Source organism: Nansenia antarctica, assembly GCF_963989245.1.
Source record: "Nansenia antarctica genome assembly, chromosome: 1".
Taxonomy (NCBI): domain Eukaryota; kingdom Metazoa; phylum Chordata; class Actinopteri; order Argentiniformes; family Microstomatidae; genus Nansenia; species Nansenia antarctica.
Window position 1 is genome coordinate 15,832,773 of NC_137674.1, and position 21,515 is coordinate 15,854,287.

At 44.2% G+C, this 21,515-nt stretch overlaps 1 protein-coding gene across 1 annotated transcript in view; it reads left to right on the top strand.

Moving 5' to 3' along the window:
* The window catches only part of lrmda (leucine rich melanocyte differentiation associated), a 277,824-nt gene that overhangs the window by 170,541 nt on the left and 85,768 nt on the right, over nucleotides 1-21,515 (top strand). The window contains exons 3-5 of the mRNA XM_080531310.1: nucleotides 6,010-6,136; nucleotides 8,163-8,302; nucleotides 12,086-12,212. Coding sequence (XP_080387436.1) covers nucleotides 6,010-6,136; nucleotides 8,163-8,302; nucleotides 12,086-12,212 — 394 coding nt within the window. The remainder of the gene's footprint in view (nucleotides 1-6,009; nucleotides 6,137-8,162; nucleotides 8,303-12,085; nucleotides 12,213-21,515) is intronic.

Sequence of the window (21,515 nt, forward strand, 5' to 3'; positions counted from 1 at the left end):
AGTACGTAGCTGCTTTCGGAATGCGACTCCCTGGTTGACCTCTGTTCATGACTGCTACTACTAGAATGCCAACTGCGATTCATTTTGACACACTTAGAGAACGGAGAGACAGGTCTGCGTGGCAGATGTTACGCATCTGAAGTTACCATCCTCCACCTCTCATTCGCCGCTTAAGACATCTGACTTTGAGATGGGCCCACACCATTTGGCAGGAGTGAACAGCATTTCATCCAAAGGTTTTTTTTCTCGCCCCCATTGTCAGCGGTGGTTTATCAATCAGTGTGTCTTGCGTTAATGTTGGTCGATCCAACTGTCTCTATACCACTCTGGGTCATTGTCCCCTCTCCTGTCTCCTAGTCTGGCCTCATATGTCCTTTCCTCTCCTCCTTTCTCCTCCTCTCGCCTCCTCTCTCTCCTCTTTTTTTTTCTTTCTTTTTGTCTTTCTCTGTTTCTATATCTCTCTCTCTCTCTCTCGCTCTGTCTCTCCCGAAATCTCTCTCTCCTTCTGTCCCATTACTTAATTGTCCCATTACTTACGTAGGACACGCTATACGACAGTGGTGGCTGGTGCCTTTTAAGAAGATGTTTTGTGTTAAATGAGTCATTCATAATCCATTCACCCAGCTCAATTTAACATCTATATGTTTACGCTATTTACTACATTTACAGAACTTGCAAGATACTCAAACTTCTACCCTACTGTATGCGTCATGAGGTTGCTACAACCAAGCACCCAAATGAAAGTTTAAAGTGTATGGGTGCCCAGGAGGAGTGGTGGGCCCCGGTGACAATACGTAATGGACCTATCGCTAAGCCACGCCCCGAAATAGAAATTGTCCAATCACAGTGTTTCCTCTAGGATTTTTCACTTCGCGGTGTGCACGCGAAGTTTTTTTTCCCCGCGTGCACGCGCATAAAACGCACACTGGCGCTCAAAACAAAGACGTAATTTCACCAAAAGCTAGAGGGTGGCAACATTATATATTTTTTAAAATAGCGGTTAAGTCATTAAAGCCGAGCAGGTAATTTTATATAGAAGGTGATCAAATACCAAGATATCCGACAGCTGCAGAGGAACATGCGGAACACGCATGACACACACACACAGAAAGATCATCAGCTCATCGAATAAGAAGTACACAAGAGTAGAGTAGGCTACACATGGAACCGGGAACGCGCATACAGCACTGAACAACATCCGTAGAATATGAACTTGTGACTGACAGTCACATACATACATACATACATACACACACACACACAATGAAAGATCATCAGCTCATCAATACAAAGTAGGCCTACATGAGAGTACACGCACAAAACCGGCTAACGTTACTGTTTACACAAGTAAAATCACAGTGTGACAGTCAGATGGAGCATTCGGTAAACAACCAACAGCAAGGTAATGCATCAGCTGAGTTAAAGAAAACAAACTCTTACCTTTGATGACAGAACATGAGCCCTGTTTACCCGTACCTCCGCCGTTCTGTTCGTGATGATTTTAGAGACAATAGATTATATTTGCCCCTCTGCTCGGTTAGCCCATTAGCGGGAACATTATTTGTTTCACAAAATAGGCTGATTTAGTTGACCATGAACATCAGACTATATTACGAATGTTCATCTAAAATACTCTATACTGAGCACTGGTATAAGAACATGAACCAGAGAACAGCAGTAAATGCAATAACCCACAGTCGTTGCTGATGATGTTGCATTTTCGATTAGGATACGGGATTAAAGGGACGGGCGATGGGCTAAGAGAGAGAGTGAGGAGAGGGATTTCCTGAAATCCAAATGTCCCGCGAAATCCGGACCAATCACAAAACTGTTTTGCAAGCGCGTCGCCTCGCGTCGCGCGGCTGTTGAGAGCGATTCAGTCTCGATTGCAGTGCGAACACAAACGACGAGGTTAATTGCAACATTGTAACATTTTGTAACTTACTACACACTAAATCGTAACGAAATGTAGGTCTGGAGGCGGCCTGAATCTAGCTTCAATCTGCATTTTTTCTGTTCTCCGGTCATAATAACTGAATTAATTAGTGGCAGAGAAAATTCATTCGTGGCGGCCCGCAGGTCATTCATTCGTGGCGGCCCGTAGGTCGGTCAGTTAGTCACTGTCAGTGAAGCGTTGTTTGTTTATTCGAGTTTTCAAAGGGGGCGTGGCTTAGCGATAGGTCCATTACAACCGAAAGCTTACCTTCATTCAGAGGAGTTGCCGTGGTGGATAGCCTTAGCAAGTTATCAACGCTTATTTCATATTTTTTTTCTATATAACGATTCTGATTGTTGATCGGTAACAACATTAAATACATTTTTGCCTGACTGGCCATTTGGCCTCCTAATAGCTAAAAAGCAATACGTTCACTTATTTTATGCTATTAAATTAGCAAAGACCTCAAATGTGTATTTACCGCCAGTAAAACTAAAGGGACCGTTTCCTTTCCTCCAAAAAGGGGCATGACGCGAGGACAAAATAATGCGTTGCTCTGATGAATAGCTAGCTAGCTGGCTTGTGTAGCTAGTTAGTAGCATCTCATTTGAAGTAAGTTGGTAGCGCTATCTGATTTACATCATTCAACAAAAAATGGAGGAAGCAGCTGACTATAGGGAAGCACGAGCCTATGGATCGTTCATAGATCATTTGAAAGCTTTGACCAAAATACTGAGTAAAGATAACAACACGAGAGAGCTGTCAAACCCACTTCTACGTTCATTATACTTTTTGAAAGTTTTCGGGAAAAAAAAGTACTGCCGTATACATGGTTTAAATACTAGTCATGTTGAATTGTAACCAGATAACCTGATGGAACATACAGAGTGACTTGTATATTGTGCCCCATTAGCAGCCATTACATCAAACCCTACAGACCTTGACCTTCATTGCTTCAGACTATGATTCTTAGCACAGTGTTCATGCGTGTTATATCTCTTTCATTATACTATTATACCATTTAGACAGTATAGGGCAATCATTAGAGACATAGTATTCCAGTATTAGACAATTATCATTAAATATTATTGTTATTTTTAATAAATTTTCTAAATGTTTTCAATTATTATAAAAGTGTACCCAAAGAGGCTTGGAGAACCGGTCTGGTATTGATGGTCCATGGAGGTCTGGTATTGATGGTCCATGGAGGTCTGGTATTGATGGTCCATGGAGGTCTGGTATTGATGGTCCATTGAGGTCTTGCCATACCAGAAATTAATCAATAAGTGGAGGGTCTCAGTTTCAACCATATTGATATCTGAGGGTAGTCATGGTGGTACTTTTAGAATAGGGGCATATAGATTAGAGTACATTAATTAAGATTAAGTATTTACACCCACAATTACACACATCTGGTGTAAAAACTAGCAAATGCAATTTCCCAACTGTGCAACCACTATGCAACAATTGCAAATGATATTACATTATCACATCAGTTAGTTTTCAAGGCATTTATAAGTGCATTCATATAGTAGGCAAGGCAAGTTTATTTGTATAGCACATTTCATACAACAGGGGCAATTAAAAATGCTTTACATACAGCATTAAAGAATACAACAAGAGGAGGATAGTAAGGAAATAAAAATTACACTAATATTAAATAGATAAACATTTAACAACATAATAGACAACGAATAAAATGCAGATATAAGAAGTAAATAGATATAACGTTTACGGTAATAATGTAATAGTTCATGGATAAAAAGACATTGATATAAGTGTTTGTGTTTAATCATAACTGCTGCACAATATGAACGTTTTTAGCTTAGTTTTAATTATTTTTAGGGTTTGGGCCTGTTTGATTTCTTCAGGGAGTTTGTTCCAGGAGCATGCGGCAGAGTGACTGAAAGCTGCTACACCGTGTTTTATTTTCACTCTTGAAATGATTAGCTGATTAGTCTCAGCTGACCGTAGGGGCCTTGCTGGAATATAGTGTGGGGGGAGATCTGATATGTATATGTATTTAAATCCTCTGAGAGACGTGTAGCCTGTGTAGGGATCGTAATAATAACTGACTCCTGTTTACAAGCTCCCTATTTGGCAAGCACTACGTTAATATTGATCAGTCTAAACAAATGACTTGATTGTTTCCAATAAACTGACTATAAGTGAATTATTAACTAATTGTAAACTGTTTCTTAACACACACATGTGACCTTAACAAACAGGACCTGGAACTAAACTGAATTGGACATTACATTTGAAAAATAATAGTATAATGGAAAAGACCAAACTATATATAATAACAGTAACCTGTATATGGAACCAACATGAATGGTAGCATACACTAGCTATACACAGTCTGCATGCCAGCCCTACACACACACCTCTCTAAATTACATGAATCACAGTCATGAACACACACTGACACACGCACACGCGCGCACACACACACACACACACACACACACACACACACACACACACACACACACGCACACACACACACACACACACTAGTCAACCATTTGGCGATTGTCATGACAAGAGTGGAATATTTACATAATGTATACCTCACAGATAGTGTGTATTATGACGTTGATGCTAGCCAGAGGAGCAGAAGGTTTATTAGTTCACACTGGGCCTAAAGCTATGCTGCTAGTTCAGCCTTACAGCAATAGGAGGTTGTCTTCATATTGCTTCAGTTCACAAATAAATATGAAAGAGAAATATGGAATGGAATGGAATGGACTTTATTTGTCATTGCTACAGTACAGGTACCAAACAACGACATTTAGGAGGGGTGGCTCCCCTGGTGTTAGGAAAGGAAAAAGAAAACACATTTTAGAAAAAGCATAGATGCATAAAATCACAAGAAGGTAAGGAGCTGGTTTACATCAATAAAGGCTATGTACACAATCCACTGTACTATACTGCACAGATAGTCAACTAGGGTTGTCATATTGCACAAAAAGTATTTTTTCACATTATTTTAAAGTGTCACAGTTTGCAGGCTTGAAAATGTACACGCTGAAAATGTACATGTACATGTTTGTGCCTCAGCACTAGCTGCCATACAATCCGTGAATATGACTATGTTTACACATATATTTTTACGCATTTTAAGCATGCCTTTGTGTGTGTGTGTGTGTGTGTGTGTGTGTGTGTGTGTCTGTGTCTGTGTCTGTGTGTGTGTGTGTGTGTGTGTGTGTGTGTGTCTGTGTGTGTCTGTGTCTGTGTGTGTCTGCGTTTGTAGTATTGGTGTTGAGAAAAGGATTCTGTCATGCTTCACAAAAACAAGTAACGAGTAAAACAAAAAATAAATAAATAACATACGTGTATATATATATATATTTTAAATTATTATTATTATTATTATTATTATTATTTATTTATATATACATATGTATATGTATATATATATATATATATATATATATATATATATATTTAATACATATATATATTTTAAAAATTATAATTATAATTATAAAAATAAATATATACTGTATATATATATCTTACCTCAAATGCTTTGGTGTTAAAACATTCAAACCAGCCACCATCATGAAACAGTTGCAAAAAAAGTTCCCCTTCCTGTTCTGTCAGTGATTGTCGAGTGAGCAAGCGTGCGCATTCCGCTTCTGCTGTGAAAATGATGGATGACAAGTTAAATTTGTGTCCGGGGAGTGAAGGTGAACTGTGACAGAGTGATTTGTCTTGGGAATGGGAGGGTTAGGGTCAGGCGAAACCGGCGCCTCAAGGCACAAGACATTGACAAATTCATCCTGCCCGCCGCATTTCTGAAGCCTTTTGTTTTGAATCCTGGCTACTCACAAGTGACCCCCATCCCTCATCCTGCCAGCCGCTGAAGGATGCCTTGCCATGCCAGGGGAGCTCAGCTCCACTAATTCTTGTCATTCAACCCTCCTGACAGGTCCAGACCTCAAACTCTCCAGAAGCGTGAAAAGAGAGAGAGGGGGAGGCTGAAATATTTATTTCGGCACATAATGGCTTGCCCAGATTTAGGACCCATATCAATTTTCTTTTTCTTGTTGCCTTTATCATTGCAGGTCACTGGCGAGCCTCAAAGCGTTCACTGGGCTGGAAGAGCTGGTCGTCGACAACAATCTGCTCGGAAATGACCTCCGGTTGCCTAGGTTACCCAACCTCCACACCCTGACACTCAATAAGAACCAGATATCCTTTACTCACTGTCCAACAAAGGACTAGAGATATACTACTGTACCGCTATGAGAATGGATGACTTTAGTTTTTCCACCTTGTTTTCTCTTATTTTATGTTTTTTTTGGGGGGGGGGTTTACCCATGTTCTTTTTTTTAAGTAATGTCGTTTTTTTTTATAGTGTATTTGTTCTAAAGTTAAACACAGTGCAACAGAGACAAGTGGTACTTGTTGTGTCGCCTCATTTAAGCAAACTGGTTTTTGAGCCACAGGGACCTCTAGTGGAGAAGTGCCCGTCGTGAGTGTTTTGATGTGAGGAGAGAGGGAGGTTGACGTAGGAAAGAACTACTACACTCGCTAGGTTCTAAGAGTGGTGCGACGTATTAGACGTAACAGTCATTTGGGATCCTGACGAATATGTTTCCAATGTATTCATATGCAGTAACGTTAAACGTTAACGTTGCAAGGGAAGACTGGGGACAATTAAATCACCAGAAAAAAGAACATACATAATTAGAAAATAAACAGTGACACTCGACTCATTTTGTACCACTTAAAACCACTTAAACTAAATATGCGGTTGTTTTTGCTGTCGCAGAATATGCGTTGGCAGTTGGCATTGTGTATAACGATGAAGAGTAGCTTCCTCATACTACAGTAAAACCCTGTACACATTAACCACATTGAATTCATGACACACAGACATATTGCAATGTTGCATAGTTGGTGAATACCCTCTGTTTGTTACTGCAGCTTAAGAGGTAGTTTAACAATGGGTCCTGTTCTCCTGTGGAACGCTACATCCATCCAGAGGGTAATGATGCAGACACACACACACACACACACACACACACACACACACACACCTCCAGAGCCGACATTCAAACTAGGGCTCCTTGAAGTGTGCGTCAGGGACTCAAAGCCGAGTGTGGTTGTGAAGTGGTCGGAACATGCTAATGGGCCAATTATGTACATCCTGACATGGCGCGGTGCCATTCCCAAACTGGAGGGCTGCATTAGTGCTGTTGTATTTTGACACTTTGGGCCTCCGTTTTCTAATGAAGTGAATGTATTAGTGATGAATGTGGCTGTTTAAAGGGGGTTGTTTGTTTTCTCTGGGTGTTTTGGGGAAAGTATTTTCCATGGCACAGTGCTGGGAATCATGGACTGTTTGAACCACAGGGCATCCATCATTTGAGAGAGAGAGAGAGAGAGAGAGAGAGAGAGAGAGAGAGAGAGAGAGAGAGAGAGAGAGAGAGAGAGAGAGAGAGAGAGAGAGAGAGAGAGAGAGAGAGAGAGAGAGAGAGAGAGAGAGAGAGAGAGAGAGAGAGAGAGAGAGTAGTAGTAGAGTAAGAGACCTCAACAGCCAAATGATCTTACTATTCTCCAAACTAAGCCTCCCTCTCTGCCCCAATCACATGACACCTCTTACTGGCCTGTGACATCACACGATGCCTCCTACTGGCCTGTGACATCACACAATGTCTCTTACTGGCCTGTGACATCATCACATGATGCCTCTTACTGGCCTGTGACATCATCACATGATGCCTCTTACTGGCCTGTGACATCACATGATGCCTCTTACTGGCCTGTGACATCATCACATGATGCCTCTTACTGGCCTGTGACATCATCACATGATGCCTCCTACATGCCTGTGACATCACATGATGCCTCCTACTGGCCTGTGACATCACACGATGTCTCTTACTGGCCTGTGACATCATCACATGATGCCTCTTACTGGCCTGTGACATCATCACATGATGCCTCTTACTGGCCTGTGACATCACATGATGCCTCTTACTGGCCTGTGACATCACATGATGCCTCTTACTGGCCTGTGACATCACATGATGCCTCTTACTGGCCTGTGACATCACATGATGCCTCTTACTGGCCTGTGACATCTCATGATGCCTCTTACTAACATTGACGTGCTTTAGTGTTTAGTGCAGGGAGGGGAGAGAAAGGGGAAGGGGCAGTAAATGCTAATGTAATTAACAGCGCTGTATCCTTGACCTCTGCCCTCTGACACCTGACGGATATCGAGGCTCTGCTGGAGCACTTAGGGGAGGTGACCCCGTCGCTGGAGTACCTGAGTCTGCTGGGCAACGAGGCCTGCCCCAACCAGCTGGTCAGCCCGGACAAGGACGAGGACGACTACCAGAGATACAGGTACAATCAGTCAGTTTTAGTGTAGCAGAGACCAGGGGGGCGCACGGTGATGATGTCACAGAGGTTCTCACACACAAAGGTTGCCTGTTCACTTCACTGTACTGGAATTCTACCATTGTTGGAAACATTTGTACTTTTTTACTGATTTAATTCATTAAACGTAGACTCTTGAACGTGTTGCAACAGAAGCCCATGCATTAACAGTTTGTGTTGTGCAGCAAACCTCTCTGGTAGAACTCCCTCCCCACAATGATCCTCAACGCCCCCACCCTGGGCTCCTTCAAACTAGCCCTCAAAACACATCTGTTCTCCAAGGCCTTTGGCCCCTAGTCATTGTTTCAGTTTTGTTTTGTTTGTTTTCTGTTTTGTCTGTCCGATCATTCCCCTGTAAAGCGTCCTTGGGCTTTTTGAAAGGCGCTATATAAATTAAAGTTATTATTATTATTATTATTAGAATAAAAATATCTTTGCTTCTCATCCAGGCAGCTGTTTACCATAGGCTAGTTTTCAGAGAAATTGAACCAATCCAGAAGAAACTGACGGACATGGAAAGAAAGAACGTGAAAGTGAAGGGCAGTGAAACGAGGGATGCTCTTGTTTCTCTCTCGGCCACTACAGTATAATTCATGAAAGTTGCTGTTTTCAGGGGAATGGCATAATACTAGATTGTACCTTTATTGTTTCGAATCGCCATGTCGTTTTTGTCCCTGTTTTTCCCCTCAGTCAGATTTCAACCGTTCTAAAAAGCTTTGTCAAGCCACCTCTCTCTCTCTCTCTCTCTAGTCTGGTTTTGCAAAATGGATTTCATGTGTGACCAGTCACCACCACAAATGAGTGTTTACTACCAGAGCTGTACAGAGGAGACGATGCATTAAACATCAACGCTCTCTCCTCGAGAGCTCTGAAATGTGACCGCCATTTGTCAGGGTCCTTTACATAAAACGCCATGAAGGCCAAAAAAAGAAAAAAAAGCATACTCCTGTTTTGTCTGTTTTAGCCCTAAGTGCTTGTTTCTGACTGTGTTGGGGGTATGAATCATTTAGCACACCCACCCAGGCCTGGCTGAAAACCTTCTCCAACCCCCCCCCCCCCTCGCCTCTCACTGTCGTACATTGTCTTACAGCTGAGGGATGCTGTTGTGTTTGTGACTGACAGCGTCTATCGGAGGCCTACGCTCTAATATTTATAATGTGTCACAAAGTAATACATCAATTTGAGTGTGATGCAGATTTCATGGCTGACAAGGTTAGGTGGCGGGCAGGTCGTGACAGCACTGGCCTTGGGCGATGAATACCCTCAGCCCCCCCCACCCCACCCCCCCGCCACGCCCCGGGACTTACTGCTCACTCAATTACCCACTGGAACGCAGGGGCACCTTCAATTAGAAATATACACACTTAAGTGATGTGAGTGTAGTATGTTAGAACATAACATTCAGTCACCAGTGTCTCTGTGAGATTAGTGTTGAAGAGAGCAGAAATACAGTGACAACAGTCTATCTCTCTCTCTCGCTCTCTCTCTCCCTCTCTCTCTCTCTGTCTCTCTCTCGCTCTCTCTCTCGCTCTCGCTCTCGCTCTCTCTCTCTCTCTCTCTCTCTCTCTCTCTCTCTCTCTCGCTCTCGCTCTCTCTCTCTCTCTCGCTCTCATCTCTCTCTCTTTCTCGTGAAGGAGGAAGTCTGACCGACGACCATGGAATGCCCCTATAACACAGAGGCCTATTGTTGCCTGCTATGTTTACATCTTGTCTCAAGTGACACAATCTCATTTTTAAATCTCTGATCAAAGACCAGAATGTACTGGACAGTTTTGCCTCAGGTGCGCTAACCACCGCCGCCACCTGCACCTGTGCCCACTCAAGCACCTTGGAGTTCAAACATTGTAACGTTGGAATAACAATAATTAACTTAACAATCAGCCCTCATTCCAAGCACAAATTATCATCTTTTCCTCTTTAGTGACACAATCCTATATGTTGGACGTATGTGTACATATGTTACGGTACATGTGGGAAAACTAGGGTTAGGTGCTAGGGTGCTACGGTTAGGGTTAGGGTTAGGATTAGGGTTAGACATGCCAGCATGTACCAAGTCGAAGTAGCACCTAACCCTAACCTTCCCACATGTACCGTATTCCCACATGTACCGTAACACATACACTACACAACATAATTGTCAATGGTTTGACTAGCACTGTGATCTTCAACAGCTATGGTACATACGCTAGTGTGTTTCAAGCTTCTTTTTGGGGTAGGAACATACCACACTGTATCGTGTGTCTCACAGCACAAGGAGACACGATTTCACCCTCGCAATTCAAACCTCGGCATACAGGTTTTGATTGAATCACAGTGTGCCATACTGTTGTCGTCCCTCCCCTGCCACTCTGATTGGTCAGAGGCTTGTCATCTGCTGTGACCCAGTGATGGGGAGGTGATCCGGTAGAGAGAATGACCTCTCTTGCATGTCTCCCAAGGCCACGTTCACATCTGCATGTCTCCCCAAGGCCGCCATGTTTGACATTTCATCAGAGAGAACGGTTGTTGCACTCTGCTGTAACAGGTGGAGGAGAGACCTCCTGGGGAAAATTTCACATGGATTTTTTTCTTTTTGATTGATGTTCTGGGTGTATTTGTGTTCATGCTTCAGGTTTTTCTGTTTGCCACACATTTAGTATCCCACAATATCTGTTACCCTCTAGCCCTGGAGGGTCATTCCCATGTCACCCTGATGGAATCACTCCCCAGCCTCCCTCCACAGTAATCCTGGGCTGTTGAAAACCTCCCGTCAGTTTTGACTATATCTGCCTTCATCACCGTCATCGTCGTCGTCAACTCGCCCGCGTATGAGTAGCTCTCTGTGAGACCTGTCTCTGCCCATATCCTCTGTGTCCCTCCTCACCCTCCACTTTTGTGTGTGTGTGTGTGTGTGTGTGTGTGTGTGTGCGTATGTGTGTGTGCGTGTGTGCGTGCATGCGGTGTATGTGTGTGTGTGTGTGTGTGTGTGTGTGTGTGTGTGTGTGAGAGAGAGAGTGTGTGTGCGTGCGTGTGGTGTATGTGTGTGTGTGTCTGTGTGTGAGAGTGTGTGTGCGTGCGTGCGTGCGTGTGTGCGCGCGTGTGTGTGTGCGCGCGTGTGTTTGGCTGCAAACCCTAGCCTTGACTTGCCTCCCTCCACTCCCACCCTCCCCATGAAAGCTTCTGTTGTCATCTATGTATTCCAAACCATTATCTGCTGACGTTTCTCTCCCTCCAAATGAAAGATAGAGAGTGTCTGAGAGCTTAAAAAGATATCTGTGATGTTGCCGGAATGACAGGTTTGGCAGATGGGGTGTATATCTCCTTTCGTTTCTATTTATATTTCGTCCTTATTTTGATCGGCTTTGAAGGTTATTACATCCAGAAAGAAGATATCATCACCATTGCATCTGTGCTACTGAGTAAACACACTGCTTCTTTTCTTGAGCTGTGTTGATATTTGTGTTTTACAAATTGGAATTTGTGTCATTTGATTTGCATAATCGTGTTTTACATCAATAATAATAGCTAGTTTACATGCTATGGCAGGTTCTGTGGAGTTGAAATACAGTATCATCTATTTGTCCGATGGGCAATATAACAGTCCAAATCTTTAGTCTTTTGTTCGTCAGATTGGGCTTAGTGTTACTGTAAACAGTAATCAATTGCCTATTTACTCAAATCACGTGTAAGAAATATGTTTATGTAATTGTCTAACTTCTTATGACTTTGTTCTGATGCGTTAGATGGTGTAACGGGTCGTCTTTTTCTTAGGTACTTTGTTCTACACAAGCTTCCTAGCCTCAAGTTTCTGGACACCAGGAAAGTGACCCAGAGAGAGAAGATGGAGGCTGACGCACGAGGAGCCTTCATGAAGGTGGTCAAACCCAAGTCAGATATGGTGAGTGGACCACTTTGTTTTCTGTTAGAAGTTAATGTGTGGGTGGCCTGGGGTGGTCCAGTGGTCTAGCACCACGGTCTACAGTGCACACATATGCCCATGTCGGCATGGGTTCGAATCCGGCCCATGCCCTCCTGACATGCCCTCTCTCCCTTCTTCTCCTTACTTTCCTGTCTGGGGACTGCAATAACTTTTTTTTAAAAAGAAGTTAATGTGTGTACTGTATATGGTGCTCTCTTCTTTTCAGCCAACGAAATGAAAAAATTAATGAAATAAAAAATGTTCTGAACTTTCAAGAACTTCAGAAGTTCCGAACGTGAGTCCTGCTTCAAAGTAGTCACCCCAGAGATCTTAGATGATGTTTCTATTCATAATTACAGATCAATCACCCCTGTGTGACATCAGTCATTTGTCTAGGCCTTCTAACCCCACTTAGGCCACATGGAAGTGATGTGGATGAGTAGGACAAGCTGCTCCTGGAAGTAGAACATTACCCTCATCCCTCTATCCTCCTCCTTCCTGTCTCCTTTCCGGGGGTTGTCTGTGAGTGTCAGGCCTTTTAACAGCCACCCTCATGGTGCACACTCTCCCCTCTCTCACTGTCTGTCTCTCTGTGTGTGTGTGTGTGTGTCGGTGTGTGTGTGTGCGTGTGTGTGTGTGTGTCTGTGTGTGTGTGTGTGTGTGTCTGTGCGTGCGTGCGCACATGTGTGTGTGCGTGCATGTGCACGCGTGTGTGTGTCTATGTGTGTGTGTGTGTGTATGTGCACCCGTGTGTATGTGGTTGCGTGTGTGTGTGTGTGTGTGTGTGTGTGTTACCACGGCCTGACCTCATTCCGTATGCTTGAGCCCAGATCAAAGCAGACGGGCGGCTGTCCGGTCGCTGTTGTGTTGCCGAGCGTGACAGCGGCCGCGATCGGGGCGACAGCTCACGTACACACCGGTCACAATCACTTAATTATCCCCGGCCCGTGTACCTTTTCCTCCCTTCTTCGTTTAGAGCCTAGCAGACTAATTAGAGCTTGGGATTCCGTACAGCTGATGTAACCTCCTCTACCCTTTCCTCCTCTACTAGCCCCTCACCCCCTCTCTCTCCCTCCCTCCCCTTGTTTTTTGGAAGAGGGTAAATGAACAGCTTTGGTACGATTTGATGTCATGTATCTGTAAGGGTCATGAAATATTTACTTATTTAGATCAGCAAGGTCTGAACGTCCCCAGGGTCTCGCCAAGGAGTCTGGGAGACCGAAAATGATCCCCACAGTGGCATCAGAACAAAGCAAGGCAGATGCATGGACGTCAGCGTAGGGTTTAAAAGTGCAGGGAGAAAACAAAAATATTTATAGTTTCAGACACGCCAAAATATTGTACTCTTTTAGCGTCAGTTCACGCAGCCCCTCTGTTCTCCATTCATCGTGCAAGTGGCAGACAACAAAGGAAAACAACAATAATTTAACCCCGTTCTGGCGTGTTTGGTAGATGTAGAACAATGGATTGAAAACACTACTCCTCCGCTTGATATGAAAGGAAGCGGAGTGCCTTTACAACGCGTGTTGGCAGGCAAAAGTCACTCTGCTGGATTATATTTACGTAGCTTGTCGAAGTTACAGAAATGTGTGTGCGTGCGTGCGTGCTTGCGTGTTCGCGAATCTACAGAATCATATATAGTATATATATTAACAATGCAAAAGACACAAATGTACTGTATTCTTCCATCACGTTGTGTCGATCTCTTCCGACCTAGAATGACATCATTCTAAATATATGTTAGAGTGGGCCAGCCTACTGTTTCACGTCTCAACCGCCATTGTGCCGGTACACAGAGAGGTGAGAGTCGTGAGATCTTGAGATGTCCCGTGCCTGTGCTTGAGACCCGAACCTTGGTTGTCACACCAGTGTCTCCCCCGACGACGTTTTTTTTGAGTCAGATGAGGCATGATGTGTCAGCCATAACAGGCTCAGCGGGTCGTGTGTACTTCCCGCTTCTAATTGGCTCCATCCTTCAGAGCGATCGTGTGCTGGCCAATAGTGCGGGGTCACCAATTAACAAGTGGTGCAGACAAACGAGTGAGCAGGGAGAGAGATGATGGCGTAATTAGATATTTGTGTTTGCTGTTATGTATCGTACAGTGGGGGTTTCTCCCATAACAGGGGTGAATGGTGTCTGGTGTTAGCTTGGTGACAACGCAACGCTAATTAGTCTCTCTCTCTCTCTATCTCATTCCCTCTCGTTTCGTCTCATCATAAATATCACTGTCGTTCTATAACGAGTTCAGCTAACACCACTCTCTACACTGTGGTGGTTGAGTAGTTATTAGTTAAACTCATTGGTCATCTACATGCTTGAGTTAATCTTTACCCTCCCATGTTGTCTGTCCAGGGGGGCATACTCCTAGCCTAGCGTGATATATTGGAATAGCTAATGGGCGTGCTGTGAACGAGCTCGCCCTGAACTTTGGCAACCTCTTTGAGTCACATCAGAAATGAGTGTGACCACCGTTGAAGCTGCTTTTCAGTGATGCCGTTCTGGCATGGCATGGTGAGCAGCCACAAGGCTCAGATAAGACAGCTGTGGGCTTTAATACAATATGAACACCAGAACGTCTCAATAGGGTCTCTTAATTCACGTCCGTAGAGCTGGATGTTGTTGATGTTGGGTTGTTTTCGGTAAGACGCAGGAGCTTGCACATGCATGCCCAACACACACACACATCTATACCTACACACGCACACACACACACACGCACGCACACACATGCACACATGCACGCATTCACACACACACACACACACAAGCATACAGTACACACACAAAACAAGATTTCTATGTGTTCATATCTTTGTGTGTGGTTGTGAGGGAGGTCAGTCTTCTCATCTTTGATTGGCTGAAGGAGGGTGGGAGGGAGGGGGGGGGGGGGGGGCTCATGGTGCTAGGGGTGGGGTTAAGTAAGAGGGTCAGTAAATAACCTGAAATAAACAAGTTTATGTCTTAAAGACTATTCAAGTTACGTTTTTTCCCCCCAAAACCACGACAGAGCAGAAAGCAAGAGAGGAAAAGCCTTGCCCTTGAGCTGTACTTGGCTAAATTAGGCGTGTTGGAATGTTGGTAATGTGATAATTCTCCTTTGAGGACTCGGAGGTCACGGAATGCCATGGCGATAAACCACGGAGAACCATTTGGACCGCTCAGGGCTGCGTTTGAAAATACATGTGGTGGGTTCACTGTGGGCTGGGCTCTCCCTCCCAGCCTTTCCTCTTCTCGCTGTGCCACAAAGCCCGCATCATGTTGTTGAAAACCTCGGGTTCAACTGACCGTGTCTATCAAAACACGTTGACAACACGTTCTGTTTTCAGACCCCAGGGCTCCCAGTCAAGCGAGAGAAGCATGTCGGATTTGACCAGTATTATAACATTTCACTCCCCCCCCCCCACATGTTAAAGAGAAGCGGATGAAGCTCTCAGCTACCCCCCCCCCGCCTCGACTAAAACACAGCTCGGCAGCGACGTCAGAGGGTATAACGGTTCCGCGGATGTCACTTTGATTTTCGCTCAGACGAAGACTTTGACTTGATTTTTTTGAGCTGGGACATGAGTTTTTTCCTCCCCACATCCTTCTGCTTGTATAATGCAAAGCAGACGTGTGTCTCAGGTGGGTTCGAGCCAGCTTCCCCAACTCCCATGAGCCTCTGCTCTTAGGGGTAACGGCCCCTCGGATGGAATTGACAGTGACGGAGCCAGGAAAAGTCCTCAAGCGGATCTTTTCAGTTCTGCGTTTCTTCCTCCCCTGAAGTTAAACCTGCTTTTACTGCGCTGCAGTTCACATCCAGTATGTACGGAAGAAAACAGTCACAATCGACTATATGATAGACCGCGTGATTTTTAGGTGCATCATGATGCATTACGAGAAGCGTGATTTGGGCATTTTCTCACATCACCGGTTGGTCTCCCTCTGAGGGTTTTTTGGGGTTTCTTTTTCAGATCTCTCTAGTGTGCCTAGTAAAGTATGTCGCTCCGTTCATCTCTGTGCTAGAGAATTACAGAATGAGTTTCCATGAAGCTTTCAAAACATAACAAACAGCATACGATAGAGCGCTCTCTGAATGCGCCTTCAGTGGGTTTGCTGAATCACTTTACTGGATAAATGTGTCCTGGGAGAAAACTCCAAGAATATGGTTCTCATCAGGAGATGAAAATACTACCAAACCGAGCACTATGAAAGCAGGTTTATCATCATTTCTGGCAGTATACATGTTTTTATTTCCAGCTTGATGTACCACACTTAATATTATTTATGTGTGTCATTTACTTCAGGCCTATTTCATAGCAGGCCGCATTGCTGTTACCTTGGTTCAGTACTGTAGGTGAGTGAAGGACATTTTGTTTGGTTGTTGGATTAAGTACTTATGCAGGTTGTGTTACCATAATCAGTGCTCGCCTGCCTTAAGACAGACAGACAGACAGACAGACAGACCGGACGGACAGACAGACAGACAGACCGGACAGACAGACAGACAGACAGACCGGACAGACAGACAGACAGATACATTTACAGAGTGTGATCTGCTTACGCTGACATGTTTTTATTGTTTACCTTTCATAATGTCTACATGTCATTTGGTTACAGAACATTGTAATTATCATGTTTTGGTTATTAAAACCAGCTGTTTTTAATGATGTGTTGTTATGAATGTGTAGTAAATAATAACAAGATATCTCAAACCTTTTCAGTGAGACAGAAAAAAAAACGGAGCTTGCAGACAATAGGTGTCAGTTGCTTCTGTCTATGAATAAGTCAACGTGATTGTGTTTCATTAAAAGACTGACTCGTGATGGACTTGACTCCAACCATCAAGCTTGGGCCCAAACTGCATAATTCAAAACACAAAACACAAAAACAGAAATGACTACCTTTTAATTGTGACAGCCCAGATCACGACGCTACTATATTTCAGCTCGTTATGTCTGTATACTCATCTTGTTATTGAGGTTGTTCCCTTCCAAGTGTTACAGGGAACACACAGCCACTTGATTTTTTGGGCATTTTTTGGCGTGTTTGTAAAGAAATCTCCTTGGAGGAGTTTAAATCAACCATTGGGTCCCACACTAGCCTACAGTGAAGTGGGCCTACAGTATATGATATGAAAGTCAACACAACATAAACCTATATATATACAGTATATATATATATGTATATGCCATTTAGCTGACACTTTTTCCCAAGCGACTTACATTCTAACGAGTGCATCCACTTTTCAATACGGTCCCAGCGGGATTCGAACCCACAACCTAAACGTTGTCAGTGCCATGCTCTACCGACCGAGCCACAGAAGACCATGTTTCCAAAAGGGAACCAGAGTTAGGGTTAGGGTTAGGCCTGGCCCACACGTTCCTCCTGTCAGCCCTGTGTGTCTCTCTTCCCTGAGATACTCTAGGTGTCACTCTGCACTTCAGTGTTTGGACCGGACCCTGAATAAACCCGAGTTCTTAATGTTCTGGCAGCTGGACGGCGGAGGTCGTCGGGAGGGTACAGTGTATGAAAACAACAGCAATTAAGCCAGGGGAGTGACTCACACTGTCCACATAAATCAGCCTGGGCCCTGCACATCATAAACACACTGTTAAAAGTTTAAAGCAGCTTTAATTGTAAGTAATAGCACAAGCGGTGATTTACGAGCTTGTTCAAAGCCGGGGAGGCGCGGGGGTGCGTGACCTCAGTGTCACGTCACTCTCGTAGCAACAACATGATAGATGGATTATTCTGTTTGGCCCCAAAAAACGTTATGAAAACAAACAGATGTTTTTTTAAGGGCTATTACGAGTTTGGAGTGGATCTGGTTTTATTAACTGATTTTCCCTTTCTTTATTGGGATTCTGAACATGGGAGAGAAAGTGCCCTGTGGTGAGCTGTGTTTTTTTTGTTGTTGTCTTGACGTCTCTTGCGCTTCGCGGTTTTCGTTTGAGCCGTGTCTGAAAGCAGTCCAAGGCTAACCAGTAATAACGTGATGTCTTTTTCCACTTCTTTCAGTACAGTTTTCATACATTTTGACTAATGATAACATGGCATGCTTTTTGTGTCATATATTAAATAAGTATATATATATATATATATATACTGTATATATATATGTGTATTTATCATTATCATAATATTGATCTCTCAGGTTTTTGCATCACAGAAAGCGTTTTGCTGTGAGCACGGAATGTTCCAGAAATGTTCCAGAGATGATAAAAAGCCTCTGAGAATGTGCACATTCTTGCGTCTGTAATGTAAGATTTCTAAGCTTCTTTTAGATACCGGAAAAGGGCAGGGAAATAGAATGTTTCCACTTCAACCGAACTGTCAGCCTTCATATTCGACGCAGACATTCGTACATAAACGGACTGCAACCCACAGTCCTCTCTCCAAGACTGATCCCGTCTCATTTTAACCCACGTTGCCACAAAACCCCATCCTAGCCCTTACACAGATCAAGTTACTCTATCCAGTATTGCAACTGCTGTCTCCGTTCAATTATACTACTTATGAAACAGATGCATTTGGCCATTTAGCTATTCCAGAGTGCAGGCGTGTGTCCCAGTACATCAGTTCCATCCATCTAACCACTCATCAGATCGTCTCTCTGTTTGTCTCTGGTGATGGGGAGATGTTGCCAGCCTAACTAGAGACAGCTGGCTAGGTTCTGGAGGACTCCTCGGAAACCTTCGATCTACCCGACAGAGACTGATCCTGTATTTGTTTATCTACAGTCTCGTTTGAGTCGAAAGTGACACTGCACATTAATCAACTTTTCATGTTGAAGTGTCAGAGTTAAATATGACCGTGCCTGCGTCAGATTCATCAGATGATACTAAAAGTGCTGCTCTGGTTGACACCGGGGTATGTGTTAACGTAATGATGCTCACAAAGGGACTCGTATGATACTGTATGTGGAATATTTGGCTGTGATAAGTATTTTGGCTTGTAGACGTTTATTTGGCTTGTCAACGTTTATTTGGCTTGTAGACGACTATTGCTTTCTCTTTCTAGACCACAGAAAAAAAGAGAGTTGAGGTGTGAGCGTAGACGTGGCTGGCGTATGAACACACTCTTCAGCATTGCTGATTGACACAATGTCCCTCTTTGACCTCCATCTCAAGATGTGTGATATCATAAGTGCCTCTAAACCCATTTGCTGGTGTGGAGAGCTCACAGGGCAACGTCTGAGGCCTCTGGAAAACTCTCTCCCTCTCTTTCCCCTCTGCAGCAGTTGTTGACTTTCAGGAGCGGAGGGAGAGAGAGAGAGAGAAGAGAGAGAGGAGAGAGAGAGAGACAGAGAGAGAGACAGAGAGACAGAGAGACAGAGAGACAGAGAGACAGAGGAGAGAGAGAGAGAGAGAGAGAGATGAGAGAGAGGATGAGAGAGAGAGATGAGAGAGAGAGAGAGAGAGAGAGAGAGAGAGAGAGAGAGAGAGAGGGGTGGAGGGCGGATGATGCCAAAAAACTCTCTCCATTGAAGTTTTGTGCTTACACAGGCCCTCTTTGTGGTTGTTTAAAAGCTTGTCAGACGCGTCAGGCGCGGGCTCGGGAAAAACGTATATTGTTTCCAGCCCACTTGGATCGCCCCCCCCCCCCCGACATCTGCCACTCTACCGAGATGATAAATTCCTGCCTCATTAAGCGGGGGTGTGGGATTACAGGCTGACAACACATTAATCACGAGCCTGGGTGGCAGCACAGCGCCCCCCACCCCCCCACACACACACACCCCCGCTACAGGCTACAGGCATTGTTTAACCAAACTTTTCTAATGTGTCACTCTCCCTTCCCCCCGACAGCCCGTAATCAATCATGCTGATTGACAGGCCTGATAGATTACACTATTTATACTTTGTGTAATGAAAGATAGCGTTTCCACCTTACTGTCATTGTCGAGAAGATGATAGGGCCGCCGAGCCGAGCTGAAGGGAAACACATAACCGACATCACGCCCCCCCCCCCCCCCCCCCCCCCCTCAAAAAAAGAGAGAGAAACAAACTGGGAAAGAAAAGAAAAGACAGGATAGGCAGGAAGACAGATCATGGCGTGCCGCATTGTGAACTTTTTTGTACGCAGACAGTGTTGAACTCCTCGGTGGCTGGTTTTCATGTGAGGCTACATTGTTCGGCGACGGCAGCATAGCTTTAAGGCAGGCTTCATAGTGCCACCATGCTATTGTCATCCGTGTCGCTATCAGTGGCAGGTCATAACTCTGGCAGGTAAAACGAGGCTTTTGTCTAGCCGAGGTATACAGGTATTCCCTTTCTGTGTGACCCCGTTTGGTGAGGTTGAGGTGGTTTTCTTTTCTTTTTTTCTTTTCTTTTTGTCAGAAAGCAAATGATTTACACGTGTATGACAACAAGATGACAGGTCATCATATACTGGATGTGTTGTAGTCTTTAGTGCTCCAAAGCTTGTCAGAATAATGGTGAGACATGTTTTTCCCCCCCCTCACAAGGTCCTGGGAACTCGTGGATGAAATGACACACTTTCAGGTGGCCCTCGCACATAATACGCTTATGTTCCCTTTTGTGTCCACTTTCAGCTGTACATCTTTGTCTGTTTGGATATGAGGTTTCAGGAGAGAGAGAGAGAGAGAGAGAGAGAGAGAGGAGATGAGAGAGAGAGAAGAGAGAGAGAGAGAGAGAGAGAGAGAGAGAGAGAGAGAGAGAGAGAGAGAGAGAGAGAGAGAGAGAGAGAGAGAGAGAGAGAGAGAGAGAGAGAGAGAGAGAGAGAGAGAGAGAGAGAGAGAGAGAGAGAGAGAGAGAGAGAGAGAGAGAGAGAGAGAGAGAGAGAGAGAGAGAGAGAGAGATTTATTATTTAATTAATTTAATTATTTGAAGCCCCCGAAAAAAGGAAAGAGCGAAAAATAAATAAAAGCAGTCTATCATGTTTTTGACAGGCTAGAGGCAGGCGAGTCAATTCACGACTTTTTCCCTTGTGAGGCAGTGGAGCTGTCAAGAAATTAGTTACTAGACCATATTACGGTAGAGCCAGGTAATTTACCCTCATAGATGCGATCGCAAATAACTAGCAAGGAGCCCCCGCATTCCTGACCTGACACTGCTTTGTGTATAATGCAAAATCTAGTGACATGTTCAATTGGTTTCTGTCAGCCGCGGGATTGAATTCTCTGCCTACTGTGTCTCGTCGCGGAGCACGCTGGTCAATTAGTTCTGAGGCTGTCAGTGCACACAGAAGACACACTGTTATTTAGTGTGTGTTAACTCTGCATCATTAAGACACTGTCTGCACAGAGGAATAGCACACACCTGAAACATTATTTATTCCCT